General features: G+C 37.0%; 1 protein-coding gene across 1 annotated transcript in view; it reads right to left on the reverse strand.

Annotated features, from left to right (window-relative positions):
* MET (MET proto-oncogene, receptor tyrosine kinase) overlaps positions 1 to 26,497 on the reverse strand; it is a 151,835-nt gene that overhangs the window by 55,965 nt on the left and 69,373 nt on the right. The window contains exons 3-5 of the mRNA XM_020979317.2: positions 22,551 to 22,742; positions 3,826 to 3,957; positions 2,979 to 3,152 (exon numbers count right to left, since the gene is read on the reverse strand). Of these exons, the coding sequence (XP_020834976.1) occupies positions 2,979 to 3,152; positions 3,826 to 3,957; positions 22,551 to 22,742 (498 nt within the window). The remainder of the gene's footprint in view (positions 1 to 2,978; positions 3,153 to 3,825; positions 3,958 to 22,550; positions 22,743 to 26,497) is intronic.

Genomic DNA, 26,497 nt, shown 5'->3' on the forward strand with positions numbered 1-26,497 from the left:
GACATCACGGCTTTATAATTTATGAGCACCAGGGGATTAAAACAAATTTTATTAGCACTTCTAACACTATCTGGGTAAACTGGTTCCAGAGAAGCAGACATTTTATACACTTTATTCTACTTGACTCAAAAAAGTTTAATTTATTTTTACCGCTCTAGGGTAGTCTTTATGACTGACGATATGAGAAGCATATTTATAAGTCTTAAATGTTTCATTTGCACAGGTCACCCTTTTGCCAACATTCTTCCTTCACTTTAAAAATCACCTTGTCTAATTTTCAAATAAAGTAGAGGTGACAATTGAAAACACACATACCCACACCCACTCACCCACACATTCATACACACACCCATGCTTTTCACTGGCTGTCTGAGCTCAGATTTCTAGTGTTTTAAATTGCTACCTCTATTGACATGCCCCAGTGTTCATAAAAGAGTAAAATTCCTTGTTACAGGGTAAGCACATTAAGTAAAGACAAAAGGGCATAAATACAGCAGGGTAGATCTTCATTTATTTACTTGCTTTTAGTTTACTCATTGCCTTATCAAACTTGGTCTTAATATTTATGTCACACTTAATAGAAAATGATTTGGTTAAATGAACAATCATCCAGTACGAATCTTGCTTCAAACCATAGCTAAATGAAAACAGCCATGAGCTGTGATACCAGCTCTTGTTCTGACTTGTAAACTTTGTTTACTTATGGACTTGATCCAGACAATAGAAACCTATAACTTTCCTACTTCACAGGAGTTCGAATTAGTGAAGCCCAACTGTTCTATACTAAATGAATTTTCCAGGCAAGGAAAATACACGCTTAGTCATGTTCAGGAAAGTGGTTGTAATTTAAAAAAATTTTTAAAATGGTGGTGGTAATGAGGTGGTTTTTTTCATTTTTTTAGTAAATTTTCTTATGGAGATGAACACAGTACCAAAAATATGCTCAAATAGCAGTTTGAGAATGTGGTCATGATAGTAATGACTCACTAAAGTAGATAGGTAGGTACACTTGTTGCATCTTTATTCTTTATTCTTGCTCTAAAAGCTGTTATGGAAGGTCATTGCCAACAAGGTCTCTTCTGTGTACTTGACTGATAGCCACTGTCAAAAAAGTGGGCAAGAAATCTGATTTGACTGAGAATTGTCAGTGAAAACCCAGCTCGTCAGTGGTCAGATAGGGAGGATCCAGTCAGTCCTATTTTTTGGCCCACAAAATGACTAGGAATTTCTTCCATTATCAGTCACCTTAATGAATGGATGGAACATTCCAACTCATTCCACAAGTTACTAGGAAAGGGTTCTTGTCTGGCAGCTGAGTGAGCAGAGCTCCTGGCCACTTGGAAATGGGTTACAAGGAATCCAGGAAGTGGTGATTCAGGAAGCAACAGGGTATATAGCCAAGTAGAGAGGAATAATGGGGCTCATTATGTGAATAGACCCTATACTATTAGCCAAGATTTCTCAGTGAAGTACAAGATGAGCTCACTTAATGATCTTGCTTCTTCCTTTTTATTTAGCTGACTGAAGACATTAGATATGAACTTCCTTTCTTTCTTTGATATGAAAAAATCTCTGTCTTCACCTACCTTCTCTTCCTTCCCTCTGGATTCAGTGAAGTGGCTCTGTATGACAAAGCTAAATTTTCTATCTTTGCCCTCGATGTACCTCCTCCTGACTCTTCATGATGAGCACAGAGTGCCTGGCTCATAGTAAGGATCTGTTGATTGACTGACTAACCTTCTTCTATCAACTTTCCCCATTCACTCTTGCCTTTACTGTCTCTCTCAGTTCCTTCCACTTAGTGTATAATCATGCTTGGGCCTCACTTTTCAAAGCAAGAGCCATTCCTTCAATCCTGATGCAACTTTCCTTTTGTAAAAAGGATTGCCTCCATTCCCTTAATGCTCCTCAAAGCTTTGAAATCTGGATTTTGTCCCCAATGCTCTGCTGAGCTTTTTATCCTTCAAGTTAACCAGTGATCTCCTAAATACCCCAAACTATGGCTTTTTCTTAATTATCATCCTCTTTGTTCTTTCTTCGGCATTCGACCAACTGTCCTTTGGATTCCATGATAGTTTTCTATCCTGGCTTGCTTCTTTTGTGTTTGATTATTTCCTCTTGGTTGTCTTCACAGCTTCCTGCCTCTTAAGTAAGGAAATCTTACATTTCCAATCTTTCTTCTAAATCTCTACCTGGTTGTCCTATCTGTACCTCAAACTAGGCATGTCTAAAAACTGAAATCATTGTCTTTCCGCCTCAAACCTGCCCCTCCCCTTAACTGCCTCATTTTTGATGATTGCACTTCATTTTCCCAGTTACCTAGGCTTGTCACCTAGGATTCCTTCCTCCCCAAGTCTTTCATTCTTCAGTTTTTACCTTTCCTATGCCTTTATCCCATTCTACTTTGTATTATTCTAGTTATTTGTATACATACTACATTCCAGTAGAGTGTGAACTTCTTGGGAAGTTTTCATTTCTCCTGCACTTAACAATGCTAGGCACATAATGGCTGCTCAATGAAAACTTGTTGAGTTGAAATGAATATCTTGTTTGCTTATTAGCCTGTAAGCTCTTTGAGGGCAGAGACTATGTAATTCTTTTATCTTTTTATCCCTGAGGCCTAGCACAATATGTGTTCAATAAATTCATAGTGTATTGAACTGAATTGTCAGACAGATAACACATTAGAGAATATGGGTGTTGAAGGAGCTCCTTAGATGGTCAATTCAAGTGCCAAGCTCAATAGTATTTTTCCAAACAACAGGATACAGACAAAAGGCTGAAAGCAATCAGACATATATGCTTTGGTTGATGGCCATAGTTCACTGAATAAACCAGGTTTTTTTTTTTTTTGTTTTCATTTTTTAGTTTTTGCCCTTTACTCTTATTGGGAGAATGATGGAAATACTAGAACAGGGGTTTGTAAAAGAAAAAATTTAAAAAGCCAAAACATCTGATGGAGAAACTTAAAACCTTACCTCATAAATAGTAGGCAGACAAATATCTTGGTTGCCTAGCTCAGTGACACATTCCTCAGATTTCACACATTGATTATGGCACCAGGTACACTGCACAAAAGGAGGGGCTGAGAGACACTGACTGCAGGACTTAAAATGGTCACAACCAAGGCCATTCAATGGGATCTTGGTTATCTAGGGATAAAGATTAGGAAAATATTTCCAAATGTAATTTTTCATTAAACAGAGATCAAATACAGAAAAGATACATTAAACATATTACTTTATGGTATCTATTATTATACCAGTTACAGAAGACGGTTTTGTCTCTAAAGCTCCTAATGATGATTAAAGGATTAGATGCAACGCATCCATTCTTATACTTTTGCGACTATGTGGTGAAAGGTAATGATATTCTTAACTGGCACTTTCCTTGCAATGATATACTTGTTGTTTGATAGTTACTCTGCTCTGCCTGCCATCAATTTGAAGCAACAAAAACTCAAGCTACATGAAGATAAATCATGACCCCCAGGAAGTTGAATATAAGCTCCAAATTTATATTTCCTGGCTTTTCTAGGTTTGTGCCACAGTTTTGTTATTGGGTTTTTAATATTCGTTTTTGTTTATTTTTCTCATAGAGAATAGAAATCAAAACAGAAAACATAAGTTGCAGTAGCTCAAAGGCCTTCCTCAGTTTCAGTCATCTTGGTATAAAAAATGTAAATTGACTTCATTCATTTTTGGAATCCCCTTGGAAGAAGCTATCTGCACATAGATCCAAGAGGAAGCGGAAAGTTACAAATGGCCAAAGAAACTTGTAAATATCTTTTTGCAAAGAACCTCAGCTAAGGGGGAAAGGTCTAACCTTCTTCCCAGTGATAACTAGTGTGAAGCCATCTGTATTTAATGGCTGCTCAACAATCACTTCCGGAGAAACGGGATGGGAATCCAGTTGAAAATTCACATGAGGGGTTGATTGTCCTCGAGAAACCACAACCTAAAAGGAAAAAAAAAGAAAAAAGAAAGCCTTTATACTAACAAATTCAATACAATCTTAGAGAAGTTTGATAACAGGATAAGAGAAAGCTTATATGACTGGTTTAACATCTGAATAGTCTAACTTGCTGTTTAGTCAATCTATTTTTTTAAAATTAATCTTCTGCCTCTGGAAAAGCCTATCAAAAAGCATGAGATAATCAATTGTTTATAATTTTTTCAGAAATTTCCTGGGGAGGCAATGTGTCTACTTGGGTGCAAAACATCATAGAAGATAGAAAAAAAGGAAGACAGAAGACTCATTCACTTAGTAACATAATTGTAGCTGTGAGGGAATTCTTATTTATTTCTAATTGAAACCCCTCCCACTTTTCTAGAAATAGAAGGGACCTCAGAGACCCTCAAGTTCACATTTTAGAGTTTTTTTTAAAGGAAGTAAAATGACTTGCCTGAAGTCAGACAGGTGGTATCACTGGAGGGATTTGAACCCATTTTCTCTGTCTTTGGAGCTGGGTGTTTTACCACACAGCTAGTATGTGGCCTTGGGCAGGTCACTGCCTCTCTGGACCTCAGTTTATTCACATAAAATGAAAAGGTTGTCTTAGATGGCATCTCAGGTTCTTCTCACCACTAACATTCTATGACCTGTATTCTGTCTTCAGTGGAGATGAAAACAGTGCCTGGGACGTTGTCGTTATTGTTTGTCCTTCATTCTCAAACAGAACAAGTGACATCAGGAGGGTGATGTCTTGACTTGCAAGTGAATTAGATTTAAGTGAGGCAGAGCTGTGCAAAGTCACCAGTCCTGCTCTCTCCTCCATAGTCAAGACATAGGTCAAGATGACTGAAGATGGCCCCAGATGCAGTGGGAGACCTTCATTTTTTTAAGCTAAGGTCTTTCTCAGGTACTTAATATATATTTTGTGATTGATCAACAAATATATTGCCATGCTGGAGGTGCTAAACATTCTCCTTCACTTTTCTCTTCTCTGAGATAAGTCTAATTTCAATTCGCTTTTTTCCTAGATTCTGAACAAACTTTTTATTGTTCTCTTCTGGATCTCTTACAAATTTCTAAATCTTTTGGAGTGGCTAAAATGGATCCTCAAATGATTTTGTGATCATGCGACATATTAGTTACTTGAATTGCCCTGTATACAAATTTCTGACTTCCTGCTTGTCTTCAAAATATGGCCTGATGTTTGTAACAATGTCTTGAAAATAGCATTGAAAGGGCAGCTAGGCGGTACAGTGGATAAAGCACTGGCCCTGAAGTCAGGAAGACCTGAGTTCAAATCCAGCCTCAGACATATAACATTCACTAGCTGTGTGACTCTGAGCAAGTCACTTAACCCCAATTGCCTCACTGGAAAAAAGGAAACAGCACTGAAGTTATCCGTATAATTGCTATTTTTAATTTCAATGTTTATAATAGCCTCCTGATTAGTCTCCTTGCCTCAAGTATCTCCCCCATCCAGCTCATCCTCTACTCAGCTATCAAAATGATCTTCCTTAATTTCAGATTTGACCATGTCACTCCTTTATTCAGTTAACTCCAGTGACTCCCTCGTGTCTCCAGGATTAGCAATAAAATCTCCAGTTTGGCTTTTAGAGTCCTTTATAACCTGGTCACCTTCTACTTTTCCAGTCTTTTTAACCAAAAGGCTTATTCTTTATTCATCTTACTCTTTACCTCCCTTCCCCCCCAACACTTCCACTCTGTTATTCAGTGAAATGGCCTCTTTGCTGTTTCTAACACAGGATCTCCAGATTCTGTGCATTTTCACTAACTACACCCCATGCCTGGAACTTTCTCCTTCCCCATCTCTGTATCCTGGTTTCTCTAGATTCCTTCAAGTTTCAGCTAAAGTCCTACCTTTTGACTTCAATATTCTGATCAACACAATGATGCAGGACAATTGGAAAGGACTTAAGATGAAAAAATTCTATCTACTCTAGAGAGACAGAACTGATGAACTGAGTGCAAAATGAAGTAAAATTTTCTTGCTTTCTTGATTTTTCTTGCTTTTTGTAATATAGTTAATATGGAAATATGTTTTGCATGATTTCACAGGTATAATTGATATCATTTTGCTGGCCTTCTCAGTGAGAAGGAGACGGATGGGAAGAGGGGAAAGAATCTGGAACTCAAACTTTAAAAAGAAAACAAGGCTAAAAATAAATAAAAAAATAAAAAAATGTAAAGTCTACCTTTTGGGGAAAAAACCCACCTTTCCTAATTCTCTTTAACATTAGTGCCTTCTCTCTGATATGATCTCCATTTTATCCTGTATATAGCCCGTTTATACCTAGTTGTTTGCATGCTAGGTTTTGAGCTCCTTGAGGGTAGGGACGTTTTTTGTCTTTTTCTGCATTCCCAGCACTTAGGAAAGTACCTGACACACATCAGGTATTTAATAAATGTTTCTTAACTGACTGATTTTGAAAATTTTGAAAAATTTTGAAAAATTTGTCCTAGCTGGGTTGAGTCTAAGATAGCAGGTTTCATTCCCCATCCTTACAGCATTGTAGAATGGGGCATTGTTAATGTTAAGTAAAGTGCTAAATTTTTAGAGGCCCAGGGACTATGGTCAACAGAAACTACCAGAAAACAAGAGCAACAATAATAAGATCACTATCTCAGAATAGTGGTTAGAGACTAGGAGTGTTTCCAGGCCCTTACTAATATGTTGATTAGGCTCAAACAGATGCAGGATGGTGTAGGAAAATAAAAACTAGCATTTAAATCGCTCTTGAGTTTTGAGAAGTCCTTTCATTTGATCCTCACAGCAATCCAGTAACATGATTTTATAGACAAGGAAATTGAGTCTGAGAGGGTCACATATCTCTTAAGAGATTGTGGCAGTATTTGCACTGAGGCATTCCTTACCCCAAATCTAATCCACTTCACCTCTGAGGAAAAAAAGACTGAATGAGGTGTCAAAAGATTGGAGTTTGAATACTGATTCTATTACTTTACTCGAGTTACCTTGAGCAAGTAATTTGAACCCCATTAGCTTCTGTTTACTCGTTTGTAAAACGAGGATCATACTTGCATGATCTGCCAGGCTGTGAAAATCAGCTGAGATAATGAAAGAAAATTGCTATTATGTAGCTGACATTTATATGTAGCTGATGTTCAAAATGACACTGTAATGTTTACAAAGCTTTATGTAGATGAATTTCACTTGAACTCTGTGGGGCAGGCATTTTCTCCATTTTACAGATGAGGAAATTTAAAAAGTTCAGACAAGTTGTTTTACTTGCCTATGGTCACACACTATCAGAGGCAGTAGCTGAACCTATTTTTCTCCTCTCTCAAGTCCAGTGATCTTTCTGTTTCTCCTTGGTGTCCTAGTCTCCATGTTATTTTGTGGAATTGGGCAACATCCCTTATAGCCACCTCAGTGAAAAATTTCATTCATTTGCATAGGTAAGGAAAAAGCTGGGCCAGCATCGGCCTTTATGCTATTAGGGATGACCTAATGACTCCCCCAGCTTTCTCATCTATAAAAAAGGAATGAGAATGTGCATTCATCTCATAGGAGTAACTAACTGGCTGCAAATTACCTTGAATAAATCCCACAAAGCAATTTATAAATGTTCTAGGGAATCATTAGTAAATCTCTATTTTAGTGCAATAAATGGTATTGTAATGGCCTGAAACAATTTGGGAAGCTTCCAAAATGGTCTAATTTTCTCCAAGGGAGTGGTATATGAATAGGGAAGCTCATCGGGTTCACACAGAACCTATTGTTTTAAGAGTTCACACTTGATTGGGCATTTGTTTAACATTCGTTTACCAAAGGGCTTGACAATAATGTATTCTATAACATCACCTTGAGCAGACTGACTATGCCTGTGTACCAGGAAATTGAGGAACAAATTGATGCAACAAAGGTTACTCTGTTTGGAATTGTTTTGGATGGGAGAGAATACTCTGGATAGGAATTAATATTACTTCAATATTAGGCATTAGAGACAATTGTTGAAGACAAAAATCACACTTTGGGAAATGCACACAAATGAAATCATTCACGTAAAGTGAGAAGAGGTTAAGTGATTTGTCCAACTTATTGTGTGTTGTTTCCAGAATGAGAATCTTAGTATTTTGCCCAAGGAAGTAGTGAATTCTTACTGAATGTGTTTAAGAAAAGCATTAGAGAGACCTCTTGTTGGAGGTGATTTGTATTCCAGGTATCAGATTGGTGTAAGTGAGACTCTAGGATGCACACCAATTTTAAGATTCTCTGATGGCATGACTTCAGACCCCATGTCTTGTTTTCTAAACAACTTAGATTTGTTTTACAAATTCATAACCTACATATTTTTCAACCTCACTCTGTCCAGGACATAATCACATTATATTTATTTCTCTTATATTTCTTAAATATGATTCTATAGTGGGAATGTTGAAGCCTAACTTTCCAATTTTACCTCTAATAATTTCAAAAAGAAAAATGAAAAAAACTGTCTTTCTAGGAACAAGTGACTACTGTAATCTTAGAATTTATGACAGAAGAGAGAGGAAACCATATAGAGTCAGACTAAGTAGCCTCAAAGTCAGGGGAGTGGCTTTCAGAGAGTTCAGAGAAAGGATAGGTAAGTTCTCATTTCTTTAAAACTCTATTGAGAAAGTTAGCCCAAGAGGAATCAACTGCTTTCCAGAACTAAATTCTCCTCACACACATGCATACATATACACAAATATACACATACACACACACAAATGGAGAGCTGTTTGATGTGATGGTAGGAATGCACAAAGGACTCAATGATCAACTTTCATTAAAAAAAAAACTTGTATACAAAACAGAAGCAAGCAAAGGAAATGGAACCTAAATTTCCATTGGATTTCTTGGCTCATTACATCACTCAGCTGATTCATATTGTTAATGTAATCTTAGGCTAAGTTAAGACAGGCATAGTATCTACAGTGGGGCAGCTCAGTGGATAGAGCACTGGGCCAAGAGTCAGGAAGAACTGAGTTCAATTTGTCCTCAGATACTTACTAACTGTGTGATGCTGGGCAACTCACTTTATCTTGTTTTTCTCAGTTTCCTTATCTGTAAAATGGGCTGGAGAAGGAAATGGCAAACCACTGCATTATTTTTTGCCAAAAAAACCCTGAATGGTGTCACAAAGAGTCAGAAACAACTGAACAACAATAACAGTGAAGTATCTATCATAAGAGGACTGATATTTTTTTCTGTGCACTGCCCTAGTTAGACCGTGTATGGAAGACTGTGTTCCATTCCAGGCACCACATTTTAGGAAAAAAACATTGACAAGCTGGAGCAAATTCAGAGGAGGGTGATCAATATGGTGAGAGGACTGGAGACTATGTGCTCTACCAATCACTTGAAGGAAACAGGCACGTTCAGCCTGGAGAAGAGGAATCTTGGGCATGGGGAAAAGTTACATGACAGAAAAGTCAAATACTTGAAGAACTGTTGTGGAAAACAGATTTGCCTTATTCTGTGTTGCTGCAGAGAGAAAAATTAGGTAAAATGGAGGAAAGCTGTTAAGAGTCAGGGTTAGTCTTGATTTCAGAAAAAAAATTTTGAAAAACAACTAAAGCCATCTCCAGGTAGAATGAGATGGCCACTTATTGTAGGGAGGATTCTTATCATGAGATCACAAATTTAGAGCTAAAAAGTACCTCAGAGATCACTGAGTCGAACCTCCTTAACTTTACAGATGAGATACAGAGCAGTTAAGTGATTTACCCAGGGTCAGGAGCTAGTAGGCATCTAAGTTGGGAGTCGAACCCAGGGTTCTTGGCTCCAAGCAAACCAAGAGGGGTTCTCACCTGCAGAGGCTTGCTATATTACTCTTTCTCTCTCATTCAGGTAAAGTTAGATTATATGACATCAGAGGTCCCTTCCAGCTCTGTGATTCTGTGGTACTTACCAAGTTCTTCTAGACTTAATATAAAGTAGTTGTTCAGTTGTTCAGTCATATCTGACTCTTTGTGACTCCATGGACTGTATCTTCTAAAGTCTGTCCAAGCTCATATTCAAAGCTTCCATGTCACTATCTATCCATCTTATCCTCCACCATCCCTTTCTCCTTTTGCCTTCAATCTTTCCCAGCATCAGAGTCTTTTCTAATGATCCTTGTCTTCTCATTATGTAGCCAAAGTTTTTAAGTTTGAGCTTCATTATTTGACCCTCCAATTAATAGTCAGAATTAATTTCTTTAGGTATTGACGTATTTGATCTCCTGGATGTCCAAGGGACTCTCAAGAGTCTTCTTCAACACCACAATTTGAAATTGTCAGTTCTATGGTGCTCAGTTTTCCTTATAGTCTGACTCTCACAGCCATACATTAGTACTGGAGAAACCCTAGCTTTGACTATATGGACCTTTGTTGGCAAGGTGATGTCTCTGGTTTTTAGATCTTGTCCACATTTGCCATAGCTTCCCTTCCAAGGAGCAAGCATCTTTTAATTTCATGGCTGCAGTTACTAACACTGATCTTTGAGCTCAAGAATATAAAATCTGACACTGCTTCTAATTTTTCTCCCTTGATTTGCCAGAAAGTGATGGGACCAGATGCCATGATCTTGGGGTTTTTTATGTTGAGCTTCTAGTCAGCTTTTACATTCTCCTCTTTCACCCTCATCAAGAAGCTTCTTAATTCTTCTTCACTTTCTTTTTAGTTTTCAACATTCACTCCCATAACATTTTGAGTTCCAAATTTTCTCCTTATATCTCCCCTCCCCCACCCCAAGACAGTGTGTGATTTGATATAGGCTCTACTTATATATTCATATTAAACCTATTTTCACATTAGTCAAGAAGAATTAGAACCAATGGGAGAAAATATGAGAAGGAAGAAACAGAGAAAGAGAGAGAGAGGAGAGAGAGAGAAGAGAGAGAGAGAGAGAGAGAGAGAGAGAGAGAGAGAGAGAGAGAGAGAGAGAGAGAGAGGGAGAGAGAGAGAGAGAAAATAATATGCTTCGATCTGCATTCAGACTCCATAGTTCTTCTTCTGGATGTGGACAGCATTTTCCATCATGAGTCTTTTGGAGTTGTCTTAGATCCTTGCATTGTTAGGAAGAGATAAGTCTCTCAAAGTTAGTAATCATACAATGTGGCTGTTACTGCATACAATGTTCTCCTGGTTCTGCTCACTTCACTTAGCATCAGTTCATATTAGTCTTTCCAGGTTTTTCTGAAGTCTGCCTGCTCACCATTTCTTATAGCACAACAGTATTCCATTACATTCATATACCACAGCTTGTTCAGCCATTCTCCAACCGATGGGCATCCCCTCAATTTCCCATTCTTTGCCACTACAAAAAGAGCTGCTATAAATGTTTTTGTATATGTGGGTCCTTTTCCCATTTGTATGATCTCTTTGGGATACAGACCTAGAAGTGGTATTGCTGGGTCAAAGGGTATGCACATATTTATAGCCCTTTGGGCACAATTCTAAATTGCTCCCCAGAATGGTTGGATCAGTTCACAACTCCACCAACAATGCATTAGTGTTCTAATTTTCCCACATTCTTCTTCACTTTCTGCCTCGAGAATAGTATTATCTGTATATCTAAGATTGTTGATATTTCTCCTGGCAACCTTAATTCTGGCTTTTGATTCTTCCAGAACTGTGTAAAGTAGTTGCTCCTTAAGCACCCCCTTCCCTTCTTCTACCCTTGTGTTTTCTCTAACATTGTTTCCTATGACTGAAAGAATCTCTCTTTCTGGATTCCTGGGTCACTATCTCTGTCTTTGTTACTTTCCTGTTGGGAAAAAAAAAACCCAAAACCAAACCAAAAATAAAAAAAAAACCCTCTCCTTTTTCTAAAATTAAAAAAAAAAAGTCCCCATTGCTAGGATTTAATTACCATCATCTTGTGAAGCCTGGTTATCTGATTTATTTTTGTATCTTAAAAAATTCACTACACAAAGACTTTGAGCCCATAGCTAAGATTCAACTTTTGATTTTGACGATGCTTATTTATGTGGACATTGCTCTGAAAGGAAATGGGGTAAATAAGAATAAGGTGAATGAAATAAACTTCCCAGTCTCTTTTCAGCAATTTTGGCCAAACCTGTTTGCCTTTAAGAGGAAGCCTCAGCAGGTAAAGGGCTGGGCCACCTAGATAGTTTTCAAAGGCATAGAAGGAAACGCTCTAAGGAAATTGTTAAGTAGCTAGCAATTAAACAAAGCTCTATGCCTTTAATGAGCCTCAGATGAGTTTTGTTTGTTATATAGAGTGGGACAAACAACAGAAGGCCAAGGAAAGCCATGTGAAAAAGCTTGATTAATGTTTGGAATTATGAGTAGAGGTAATACCACAGCTGCAAATACCTTTTTAGTTGATCATTATCCATGTTTCCTCAAGAATAGCCATCCCTCTGAAATGCAAAGAATGCTTTTCTATCCTTAATTCCCTACTTTCACTTATTGCCAGAATTCCTTCTCATTGAGTAATAATATTAACCCTCTCAAAACTCTGAAGCAGCGTCTGGGTGTTCGCCAGAAATTGGGGGATTCATTTTAGTTGTAATAGAGACGAAATAGGAAGGAACTGAAGTCTGGGCCTAGCCTCCAAATTCAGTTTTTATGACACCTAACAGCACCAGTGCACTTGAAATAGAAAGCTGCAATTGTTTGAAGCTTGTGTGTACTGATGGCTGATATGTAGATTTCAGGTCTTAACATTCCCATTTTTTCATCACCTTTATAAAAATGAAATTTTTTTGGGAAGATGTCTGGGCTGTCAGTATAATTTTGACTATTTAAGTTGGGACAGAGTGTTAAGCTTGGGAAAAAAAATCAGAATAAACATGTCTGCCATCCCTCTTACCTCCCTGAAATATAAAAATCTTAGATTATGGACATTTTAAAAAGATGATGAATAAAATTTAAATGAGGTGCTCCCTGGCTACCTGGTATTTATTTCTCACAATTGATTTCAAAGACTTAAGTTAGAGGAGGGTTTTTATATGAAGTTATATATGGAAACAGTATTGAAATAAAAAAGTAATATATGAATTATTTAAAAAGTAATAATAATAAAAGTTTTTTAAAACTTTTATGAATTTTGTACAAAATTTATGAATTTTGTCTGACTTTCCTTATCAAGTGGCCAAGATAAAACTAAACTAGTTTTGAAAATCTTACTATATTTTTTCTTCTTTTTTCAAACAGACCTGTGATTTCATGGAATAAGGAGCTTCTGGTGAAGAATTTTCTCTACCGATACAGGTCACCACTTACTTGCTCTGCAAGTTATAACCTCAAGGGAGTTGTGTGTGTCACTGGGAGGATAAATGATCTGGTCAATGGTCCAACTAGACAGGATGTGTCAGACCCAGGACCTAAACCAAAGTCTAGCTACTAAAGCCAGCTCCTCTCCACTACACCACACTGCTTCTCATACTATTTTTCCATATGTTCAAAAAAAGGTAAATCAAATATTTTATTAAGAAATGGGAAGTTTTACTGACAGCCAATTCAAAATGCTGCAAATTGCTCTGAATCAAGGTATAAAGGTAATAATTTCAATTATGCTTATTGTAGCTACTGAAATTTATTGAATTACTTTTTATATCAGTGGTTCTCAAAGTGTGGTCCAGGAATCCCTGCCTGAGACCCTTCTAGTGGGTCCTTGCGGTAAAAAGTATTTTCATGATAAAACTATGATATTTTAATTTCTAAAATGTTAAATATCAGTAGATATAACCCATAGAAACAAAAGCTCTTTGGGGAGATCTTCAATACCTTTTAAGAATGTAAAGTGGTCCTGAGAACAAAAAATTTGAGAACCATTGCTCTTTATTATAAAAGCTTTGAAGTAAAAACCATATCATATTAATTTTTTTATCCTCGCAGGGTAGACAGTTCTAGCATAATGCCCTGGATTGCTAAGAAGTAGACAAATATTTATAGAATGAATGAATTATGAAGAAAGAAGAGTAATTAGGATTTGATGTGGGTAGGTTACTTGCAAACATTGTAGAGTAAAATTTGGAAAGACTTCAGAAGTCTGAGCAAATAATGCTGTCTGGTTTTGTTGTGGGCCTCACCTTCCATTTTTACCTAATATCAGTTAGGATTGTTGAGTAATGAGGTTATGAAACAGACCTGAGGTAGTTTGAGTTAACTTTGCTTCCAGGTTGGCTGGGAGAGGAACCCTTTGGGGCAAGAAAGATATAGTCAATCTCTAAAACTCTGACAGTGGTTCTTGGGACACAGAAAACTTGCGTGCTCATTGTTTTCATCTCCTTGCCAGCAGCTCTTACCTTCTTGGGCAGTCTTTTAACCATCTCAGAGACTGCTTTTACCTGAGGGTATTTTAATATATCATAGATTGTTTATCTGAACCCTCAGGTTCTGAGTGATCTATTGCATCTGAGTTGGAGTCACTCTCAGGACAGGTGTTCTTCCCAACATATTCCTCCTGCAAAGGGCAAAGTCTTATCATGGCAGAAAACTTTGGCCTTGCTTGCTCTTCCTCTGATTGATCTAATCAGTTAATTAGCATTTATTATGTACGTATTATGTGCCAGGCACTGTGCTTCAAGTCATTAATCTTCTGCAGCCCTTGAAAGAAACTGGCTGGTGTTCTGGGTCTCAGTGTATTGTCTCACGATTATGCCACCGGTTAAGTGGCACATCTCTGTCAACAGGGAAATCCTTTTCTCTCTGGCCTTTGTGCAGTATAACCTCCAAAACATCTAGGTGGTGTGGTAGAAAGAGCACTGGAACCAGAGGCAGAAAGAGTTGAAATCAAATTCAGCTTGGAACATTAGCTGTGTGACCTTGGGCAAGTCACTTAACCTTAGTCTCTTCATGTGTAAAATGGGGATAATAATAGCATCTATCTTCTAGTGTTGTTGTGAGGACAAATTGAGATAATATTTGTAAAGCGCTTTGTAAATCTTAAAGTGCTACATAAATGCTATTATAATTAATAGTAGTAGTAGTTGTATTAACAGTGAACCCCTTTAGGAAGCATGCCTCCTTGTCTGATGCCTGCCTTGCTTTATTCAGCTATCCAGAGGATCATTAATAAATAATTGTGTCTGTTATGGAAACTTGTGTAATCTTAAGACGTCTAGGGAAAATGATTAGTTTGGTGAGAGTCTTTAAGGCTGCATTTTGCTCTTCCATAACCAATTCTTTCTCATGGTAAACAAATAATAGACCCAATGGAGTCTTAGATTCCTTATACCTCTTGATCAGTAATGACTAGGAAGATATGGTCTGCCGTCGAGAATTGTTTATGAAAGCCCATCTGTCTCCTCATGTTTTCATCAAGTTGCTTCTTGTTACATTCCCATTCTCATCCAATTTCATAGAGACGAGAAAGTCCATAGAGGTGCTAGTAATTGTTTATGTCTTCTCAGTCTCCCCCTTTGGAAAATAACAACTTTGTCCATTATCCTATCTATAATCTTCCTCTCTTTGAGAGATCTTGAAAATTGTTCCAAGAATTTTTGAAATTGAGTCACGTACATCGTGGCTTTCTTTTGCATCTATGTTGTCAAGGCCAGATGCTTTCTCCGTCTTCCTCTTCTTAATTGCTATTGCCACGTCCTTACAAGTGCATAACGTGCTAAAGCAGGGAAGTCCAGATGCGGTGAAACAACCACAAACTATTTTTACGAACCAACTTTATGAACCATTCTGTAAACACATTTTAGATTTTAAACTAACAAAACTAAATTTATCTGAAAATAACACTAAAAAGTGTGGTACATACTTTAATAAAAAAAATTTCCATTGCTGCCACCAAAAATGGGGTGGTGGAGAGAAAAGTTTTATTACACATCTTTGAAGTTTTACACCTCTAGGTATACATGTAGCATTTAAAAATGCAACAGATACAATTTATATGATTGTGAATTTGCCTGTGAAAACTTAACATTTAAGTCATTCATTTCAAAAAATGTCCTTGACTGAGATTTCTGGTTGGTAAACACAACATGCAAAATATCATTATGAAGTTCTTGACTTACAAAGATTATATATAAAGGGTAGCTCTAGGCAGATAACCATAACTCCTCACTGCTGACCACCTCCCTCTTGTCAACCTCCACATCTTCCAGTGCTGTGGTTCCGTGAACAAAGTACTGGACTCGGAATCGGGGACCCTGGGTCTGACGTGCCACAGGTCCTTGCTAGGTCCTGTGATCATAGCCAAATTACCTAACCCTTGTGAAATGAGGCCAATAATACTGGTACTAGCTACCTCAGAGAGCTATTATGAGGAAAGCACTTTATACAATTCTAAGGGCTATATAAATGTAAGGTATTATTATTGATGCGACAGATTTCTATGGTATCCAATTCTTACCCTATTCATGACTAGTTTAGAACTGGTTCAGTGTTGTTATCTGATGGCAGAATAAGCAATGACCAGAGGGAAGAGGGAGGAGAAAAGAAGAGATTAATTCCTTCCCCCTCTTTGCATCCATGGTAGCACCTCTCTCCTACCCACTACTGCACCAACTTTATGATGTGGGGAACATCTCTGGAAATATCCCCAGCTCCCTGTCTCATCTCTCCAAAGTTCTCCACTGCCATCTGCCCCCGCCCCAACACACGCACATCATGCTTCTCACTTTAGAACTCTCAGCCTAATTATACCGATGAACTGCCCAGGACAGCTATCCTTGGTGAAAAAGGAAGACCTTGAGACAAGCTTTGGCTTACCTATGAAATGCAGATTAATCTTATTTCATTCATATTTACCCAAAGACTTAGCAGCACTGCCTGTGTGCACTTTGTCTTTTCTTAGGGTCTAAGTGAGTGAAGAAAAACAAAGATGCATATTGCAGGAGAGGAGGGAAACAGGAAGCAAGGGGAATAGAAGGAGACTTTTTTCCCTTTCTTTCTTATCAGAAGGGACTCTATAGCATCTACTCAAAATTTCTTGAACCTTGTAAAAATCTCTTTAATTTTTAATCTCTATTTCTTTCCCCATTGTAAAAAACCTTCAAAAATGGCTATTTGTCTTCTGTCATAGAGAAACCATGAACCATGTTCTATGATGCAGTAGATCGGGAAAAGAGAGAACTCTGGTCAACCAGTGATGGCAGTAATAGGGGAGAGAGTCAATTCCTAGGGACATGGGAAGAAAAAAGAGAAAGTATGGGGAAACCATCGCAGGACAAAGAAGAGTAGAGATAAGGTGGCAGATTACACAAGTTAATGACAAATAAATAATTATTTCTGTTGAGGGTACCACTATCATTCCAGTCCTCTAGGTTCCATCCTCAGAATAAGCTATGTGGTTCAATGGTTAGAGCACTAGGACTGCAGTCAGGAAGACTTGAGTTCAAAGCCGGCCTCAGATGGTTACTGGTTGTGTGACTCCAGGCAAATGACTTACCCCCTGTTTGGCTAAGTTTCTTTAACTGTCAAATGGGGCTAATAATAGCACCTATCTCTCAAGGTAGTTTGAGGATCAAATGAGATAAATGTAAAGTGCTTAGCACAGTGCTTGACAAGTAGCAGGCACTACTATATCCCAAACTGGAAACTAGAGCCCAGTTTCTCATACAAAGATTGTTAAAGATTATAGTTAGGTTCCATAGGAACAGTAACATACATTGTGGGTTAAGTTAGTTTGTGTAGTCTGAGAAAAGAATTATCATATACAACAGTGGTGTCACACTCAAATAGAAACAGACTATTAAATCATACATAAAGAACCCTTTGGGCCATATATTGACTTAGAAAACTACACATTAGCATTATCTATGCTCTATTGTATTTTTATTTATTTTGTTAAATATTTCCAATTACATTTTAATATGGGCTAAGGTTGGAAGTATTATAGCAGCAATGTGTTCCGTGGACACTTATACCTCTGATATACAACATGGTTTCAGTGGAAAAGTATGTTCTAAACTCATTCAACTTACAAGGGAACTCTTAGACACAACTTGCTCCCCAGTTGGAGATTATAATTCTCAGTTCAAGTTTCAGGACTCACATGTACAATTTATTCTAAGTAAGCACACTGAGGAAACAATCACTTTATTGATTTAATACCTAATATACTCCAGCCATCATCCTAATCCTCCCTCCTCTGGGACCTTGGACTCTGCCTCTGGGACACAGGGCTCTGATAGGTAAACTTTCATCATATCCTGCCTGGAACTAGGTTTTCACTGTCACTTCCTGCCCATTTCCATACTATGCTCCCTACATGTACTTCTCCTTTCCCTTCCCAGCTCTCCTTTATATGTTTTCCCCCTCATTAGAATGTAAGTTCCTTGAGTATTGAGACTGTCTCATTTACTTATACCTGTATAACTGGTGCCTGGCACATAGTAAGCACTTAACAGATGGTCTATCTATGTTTATCTATCTAATGAATAACTTATAGTGATTTAAATATTAATTCAAGAGAAATTTTTGATTTAGTTAATATCTATAAAGGAGAAGTATAAATTAGCCTTCCCCAAAGAAAGGCTAATGTTGGAACTGAAGTTTAATTAGGATGTTTCCCTTTTCCTGACACAAGTTTTCTTCACTTCATGATGAATTGATTATCTGTATCTGTAAACTAAATAACAAGAGTAATTCCAAACAATAATACATGGTATAGGCTTCCAGTGTTGCTGGTGTAGGAGCTGATGGAGTTTGAAGATAGAAGGTCAATAAGCGAATTGATTCTTCATACTAGAAGTAATTATTTTTATGTTCACTGATGACTAACATAATCTTTTAAGCAATGACCAGGATGGCTTTTTCAGATGATCCTCATTTACCAATAGATTTCAGTAAAATCTAGCAGAGGCAACTGGAAAGAGTAAGCAACATGGGGGGAATGATATATGATAGCAGTGTCCAGGAGTAAGGTAGCAACAAAGGGGAGTGAGGGAGTGAAAAAAAGTAGTAGAAAGGAATCTAATGGCACCAGCAATAGGAAAGAAGCAGTGATGGACGGTGTCATGATTATCTCCCCCTTACGTTCAGTACCTAGGTGATTGAATCATTATACTCTTGTACCCATTCTAATCCTAATGCTGACATTTTCAACAATTTTATCAGCACAGATTTGTGTTAAGAAATACAGAAAATAAAGACTTGATGAAAGTGTTATAGAAAATTTGAGCAAGCATCATTTTTGGATTAAGATGGTGATCTACACAAAGCCAGTAACATGCATAGGAGAGACAGAGGCATATCCTTTGACCAATACTCTAATTTGCTTAAACAGATTTTCCTCCTTTTCCATTTAGAAATCACTGAGTTAATGTTCCAGAGTCTTGTTATTTTCTACAGAGAATTTTTTTAACTTGTCAAAATTGTCATTTTTTAGGAAGTGTGAAATGTTATTATATATATATATGTACATACACATATATATATATATACACACACAATTGGATATATGTGTGTGTGTGTATGTATACATAAAGATCTAAGAGAGGCAGTGTGATATAGAAGGAAAAACACTTATTCTGGTATAAAAAGCCCCGCATTGAAATCATAACTCTATTGCTTACCACCTGTGTGATCTTGGGCAAATCGCTTGGGCCTCAGTTTCTCCATCTACAATACGTTAGACTCTGAGATCCCTTTTAGGTCTATGATCCCAAATGTTTTGCTGTATTTTATGTAGCTCTACGTTGTTTTTCTGACACTAAAATATCATGTTTCTATAAACCTAAATAGGTTTACATATTAGTATGTAACCTTCAAAACCTATACTTTAAAAAAAAGGTCCTTGGTCTGAAAATGTGCATGAGAAAATTCATCTGGCACATATAAGTAAACAATTTTTCAATGAGTTATGCTTAAATATTAGGAATATGTCAAAAAGTATCTTCTCTCTCACAAGCCCAGCACTATTAGTTAAACAATATAATTCTTTCTAATCAAATAACCACTGTGAAATACCTGATTCACTTTGCACCCAACAGCTGGAGCTCGAACTTGTGTTCCAGCCACACACTGAAAACAAGTACAATAGGAAGGGCAGAAACAGCTGCAAACTTTCTGGGGAAAAAAATGGCAAATCAACTTTGCCATCAGGCTTTAGCCTAGGAAGGAAGTAAAACAATTTTTCTACTCCTTTTTATGCATGGCAGCTGTCTTTGAAAAAAAATTATTACCATTCTATTTTGTAATAGAAACTCCATAGTATTTACTAAAATATGAGCTGCAAGTTATCAAGGTCTTTCACCGATTTAAAACACTTTTGCACAGTCAAAATATTTACCATTCTTTGATAGGTGGTTAACTGCTGTCACGGATTAAGATGGAACACTCACACGGCTTCTCCTAGCTACTTGTCCATCCTCCCATTATTTGCTGTAAACAAACTGCTGGATTTCAGGGATGCTGGTTCTTGTTTTATCATTTAAAAAAGTTTTAAGTTTGTTTGAATGAAACACTTCTGCATTGCACTCATTTAGATTAGTGTCAGAGAAATAAATCCTTTGTGGGTCATTTAATGAAAGCCCATTGTATGTCACCAGAGAAGAAGGATGAGGTTTTTTTTTTTGTTTTTTGTTGTTTTTGTTTTTTAAGTGCAATGCTTTTCACAAGATCGGTATCTACACATTTTTACCTTCAAGCTTTTGGCCAGGCTCCACAGTATAGGAATTTAATGCAGCAAATCCTTTTATAATCCTGTTTGTTGCTGGGGAACAAGGATGGCACTATTGTTTTAAGAAGGCTCTGTTATAAAAATAATAGCTAGCATTTATATATTATTTTAAGGTTTGCAAATCACTTTATAAATATTATTATCTCATTTTATCCTCACAACAATTTTGAGAGGAAGGTGCTATTATTGTTTTTACAGATGAATGATAATGAACATCATTTTTATAGTTATTAGTCATTTTACAGAAGAGGAGACTGAGGCAGACAGAGGTTACACGACTTACCCAGAGTCACTTGGCCAGATCTGAACTTAGATCTTTCTAATTTGTGGCATAATTCTCTATCTACTGTGCCACCCTGCTTTATCATTATAGAGAGAAGGTGCAAAATACATCTGTATATGCATGGGACAAAGTATAACCTCACCTGGCAACTTCAAGGTGCTTTATAATGAGGCTTTTACTGTGATTATAAAATCCTTCAAGAGTAGGGAATTTTAAAAAAATTGAACAGTAATAGACCTACGTTAACCTTATTACAACTATTAATATAGAATTTGAACTAACTAGGGAATAATTAGACACTTTAGAGAAAAAGTGGAAGCAGACTAAATTTGAAGATAAAGAAAGCAATTAAAAGGAGTAAAGGACAAAGCTAAACAGTGACAAGGGATTAGGTGGATAAACAAGAATGTGGACTCAGAGGGGCAGTGAATGGGAAGAGAGGCATCATTAACTGAGAAGCAATGCAAGAAGATGAGACCACAGGGAACTGTTTAAGATAACACCATGTGTATGATCCCTTTAGAGCTAGAGAAGGTTTTCCTCATAGGTTTTACGATGTTTAAAAAAAATTCCACCATCTTCAAAATGCTCATGGGTCTCTGATGAGCAGTTTTTAAAGTGTAGCAACAGGTTCTAGCAATACTGCTGCTACAACAACATTGAGAAAATGTCCTGGAAATAATTTTTTGTTTGAATGTGTGGATAGAATGTACAGCTAAAAAAAAAATCCAAAGGCAAACATTATTTTAACCTTTTGGTCCCTCGGAAATCATCCTCTGAGTTTGAATAGGATATTAGTTATAGACTAGATTACATTTTCTCCTTTTTAACAACACAGCAGATTACTATGATACTTGAAAATAAACATGTCCTTTTATGTACTTTCCATTATTTGTAGATAGCTAGCATTTCCATAGAAACTCCATTTTCTTTCTACATTAGTCGAGCATCTACTAATGAGCACATGGTTGGAAGCACTAACCAAATTACTATTCTAGGAGTAAAACTGATGTAACTTACGTGTTTATTAAATTCTGCAAAATGTGATTTTCATGTCGGGGAGATACAGTACCTTTATTCAAGCCTGAAATGGGCATTTTTATCCTATCAAATACTTGATAAGCATTAAAAGCTTTCTTACTAAAATCAGAACTTTATGTGTGTGTTCATTCATTCATCAACTCATTAACTCATTCAACAAGCATTATGTGATCCCCCTCCTTTTGGTTGTATCTGACTTTACTGTTTTGCAGACTCAGTAGACACTTGGTGTTACAATGGGATTTTGATGATAATGTACCTTCCCAGCTCCAGCCAGTTTTACTCAATGATGTGAATGTTTCTGTTCATGGAGACACACAATTCACACAATAGCTTTCCTTTGATCCACTGCTTCCCCTGAAATAGGAAATGTTGCTTGGAAATGCTTTAATTGTTTCATGTTATTTTCCATTCCCGTAGTGGAAATTGTGAATGTAAAAAAAGAGACCCCAAAACAAAAAAGGAAAATTAAAACCAAAGCATATGCAAATAAAAAATAGCAAATTAGTAAAAAATTGGGATCATCCTTAATTGCTTCTCCTCAATCTGTGGTCCTATCTTCATTAATAAGCACTGTAGTTTCTCACTATATAATATATATTTTATAAACATCATACTGTAAAAAACACATAAGATACCACTGGACAAAATAGTGAAAGTTACTACCAAGATAGTATCTACCTGCATAAATCGACCATCTGATGTTCCAAGGTTTGCAATAGTCAGGTCTCCTTTGATAAAGGTAGATATTGATGTTAAAAGAACTTGCTTGAATTGTCCTGTGAATAAATCGATACGTTGCAATCCTGTGGTAAATTCTGTCCTATATTCATCATCTCTTGCTTCACAGCCTGATGAGTTTCTTAAAAATGTCTGGAATAAAAAAAAATCATCATAAAATTATTGTGAAAATAGGTCAGGAGTACGCTGCAAGGAAAAGAATGCTTAGGGGAGATGGCTAGTAGTACCATATAAATGACACGTATTTCCAATTAGGCAGCAGAAATATTTCTAACTCATCTAACTTGCTCACGTTTCACCAGATTTTGTAGAGTAGATAAAGTGTCCTAACATTCTGGACAAAATATGTTATAGTTCACATACTTGGAAAATCAGGTTCACTAAATGCCCAGTAAGCACAGTGCATGGCTGATTTGCACAAAAGATCATTAAAAGCTCATGGCTTTTATCTAAGAATTACATTCTAAGACAGAGAAGAGAACTGAAATGCTTATAGCAAACAAGTATAATTATGTAGGTATTTAGGATCCACTTATCTTAGAAGAAACAAAAGGGAATACTTTATTTATTCCTCCTTTTGTTGCTATGAAAGCAAGAAAGTTCTAAGACATTAGAATTTCTGCATTTTTCCATTAGATTTATGGTAATTAAAAAAAAGAGTATTACAATGTGAAATTATCTCAGCAAAAATGGTTTTAAAGTGAATTCTTAAGTGCGTTCAACTGCTCAATTTTTAGTGATTTTTCTTTGAGATTATCCTTTTGCCATCCAGGGCAAAAAATTCACCAGGCATGCCCACAATTGACTTCTTTTGTTATAAGTTTGGAAATCTCCAGTCTTAGAGCTGCCTAAGGATCAGAGAGGCTAAGAGACACCCAGGTCATTCTGTTAATATCAGAGTGATATTTGAACCCAACACCATATCCATTTTGCCAAACTACCTCTTTTTCTGGGGGTGGAGGTGGTGGTAGTGATCAAAACACAATTCTATATATTGATTGGTTTATACATTTATCTTCTTGGCTAATTTCTATAACAAACAAACATTTTTATTTTAAATGAGTCAAATGCAATAATTACAGTAAAACTAATAAGACATGGGTCATAGGATCATAGGTTTATAGGTTTTGAACTGGAAGCAAACTTAGCAGTTAACAAACCCAACTCCCTCATTTTATAGATGACAAAGCTGAATCCTCATTAAGTTAAGTGACTTGTCCAATCACAGAGCTATTGAGTGACACAGGAAGGAGTTGAATTGTGGCCCTGTAACACCAAATGCAGAACTCTTTCTATTGTATCATACTGCCTCTGATGTTAAATAACAGTGACTATTTGGAGGGAAATGGCAATTTAGAGGTCTAGACTTTTATTGTGAAATGTTACTGGATGGTATTTGGATTTTTAATTAGAAGGTTTTCTTCACCAAGATTCTATAGATTACTCTTCAGAGAAGTAGGTAACTGAATTGTACCAAAAATTCAATAGTAATCTATTAATTGGTAATTTAGTTACTATTGATGATCATTTTTCATTTTAGAAAGAGAATTCAGAGAAACAGCAGGACCATAAATCAGCTGGGACTAGTTTTGAACTGGAAGTCATCTGAAATGTTCTTCAGGCTGTCCTGCAGCACACACACGCACACACACACACACACACACACACACACAAACACACACAACACAAATAGTATGTGTATACTATTTCTCTTATCAGTAATCTTTTATTCTGGTTAAGAATAGCAGTTATGTATTGTCTCTTTAGGAACTTAGGGTTTTTTTGCTTGTTTTTGTTTTGGATCAAGGATGAAGCAGTGTGTGTGTGTGTGTGTGTGTGTGTGTGTGGCATTTGAGGATGGTGACTTAATGGATTGCACAAATGATTACTGGAGTGTGGATAGGATGACAGTATCAATAACCTCTCACTTACATTCATGCATTTTCAAAATGTGTGTTTGAGGTAGACATTCTCCCACCTCCACCTCTGCCTATCCCCAATTTATTCCTATAGCTGCTCAGGACAAGTGTCCTCCCTCCCGACACCACTCTCTTTGTAGTTAATGCCCTAATGAGAGATACAGAACATAGAACCAGTGGTGCAATGAAGATCCAGTCTCTGTATGTACTTTTGAAAACTTTGCTCAAGAAATCATAAAGACAATATCAAGGCAAGAAGTGTGCCTTGCACCTAAGAATGTTGTTATTAAATGTTTGTTAGGTTGATTTGAAAACCTGTCTTTGTTTCCACATTTGTAAACAAAGGGCAAAATTATTAACCTTTCTTTTAGGTTTAATATGTGGTAGTTATTCAGCATTGCAAAGGGCCTAAAGGACATTCCTTTGTGGAACAAGAGCGTAAGAGATTATGTCTTCATTTCTTGAAAGACAAAGTCACTAAAGTATAGAAAAATTGCACAATGTTGAAGTAGTGTCTACATGTTTACTTCACAATCTTGCAACACAGTTCAGATTTTGGCTGAAAACACAATTAAACATAAGGTCAAGTTTAAGTGCTATTTATATTGTATAAGCCAGAGATCAACTACCATTTGTGAAGAGGACCTACTCTTGATTCCCTGAATCCTTGAGATCACCATGGGGTAGAGTGGGTTGAAGTGGAGGATGTTGGTGATAGGGTGCCACTGTCAACTGGAGGCCCAGGAAATCAGGGATGGTGGGGGGCAAAGACAAGGTGTTTGATGGCGGAGGTCTACTTAGTAAGATTTTGAGATTTAACAGAAGATAACTACTCTACTGGTTGTGGGATTTGTCAATTATACTGAGTATTTCAGAGGAAAGGCACTGCACAATTATTACTATTATTCAGCCCAATTCTCTATGCTGTGAAGGGAAATGAGCTAGCATACTTATTTTAACAGTGTCCATACAGGGACAAAGAGATTGTCTTCCTCCACTTCCCACCTGACAAAAAGTCATTATGGAACCTGAATGCCTGTCAGCCTTGGGCATCCAACATGCAGGTGGGCTATGGTTGAAGAACAGCCTCTCGCTGAGAGTCCACTTATTTTTCTACTTCCCTCAGGGCCATGGAGAATATTTATCCACAGTAATACTGAGTATGGGTAGAAATGGCACTTCTGGGAGTTCAGTGGGAGCAGTATTCTCATGCACAGAAGATGCCATGGAAGAGTTAAGGGTATAAGTGAGAGTAAGAGCAAAGGGTAATAAAGTCATCAGGGAAATGTAGGCCTTGACTTCTGGTTTCATTAATGTATAGAATTCCCAGTCAGGAAACTCTCTCTACCAATGAAAATCAGCACCTTTTCTGTGATACATAGTTTTAGAGAATTGCCTGAAACACTGGGAAGGCTAAGTGGTTTCTCCAAGGTCATACAGCAGGACTTGAATGCTGGTTATTCTTGACTAGGAGGCTGACTCTGTCTGTCTTACAAATACTTCCTCTCATCTCATGGAAATGTATAAGGGAAAAATAAGAGGGGTTATCATGTGCTGAGAGTGAGAGATCATAGGTAGATAGCCAGAATGCTCCACTGGTCTCCTTTCCATGTCAGGAAAAAGCAAGGAAGGCCTTCAGTACATTGGGTGGACCCCTTGTATAAATTTATGGGAGGATATGGAAAAGAATCACAAAGGATGGGCAAGTGTGGAAAGGTTCCAATTTGCATCATTGGAGGACGCATCCAAAATGATGAGATCAGAAATCCATTTGAGTATTTGAGTTTTCATAGTTTTCATAGCTTGCAAAGCACTTTCATGTACATGATATCATTTGATTCTCACAAGAATCCTGTAAGATTAGCCATTCAGGTAGCATTATTCTCATTTTATAGATAAAGAAAATGAGGCTTGAAAATGCTTATATTAGAACTCAGATTACATGACTTTTATTCTCTGAATCCAGGT

This window comes from Phascolarctos cinereus, unplaced genomic scaffold (genome assembly GCF_003287225.1).
Source record: "Phascolarctos cinereus isolate Bilbo 61053 unplaced genomic scaffold, phaCin_HiC Scaffold_1;HRSCAF=81, whole genome shotgun sequence".
NCBI classification, from domain to species: domain Eukaryota; kingdom Metazoa; phylum Chordata; class Mammalia; order Diprotodontia; family Phascolarctidae; genus Phascolarctos; species Phascolarctos cinereus.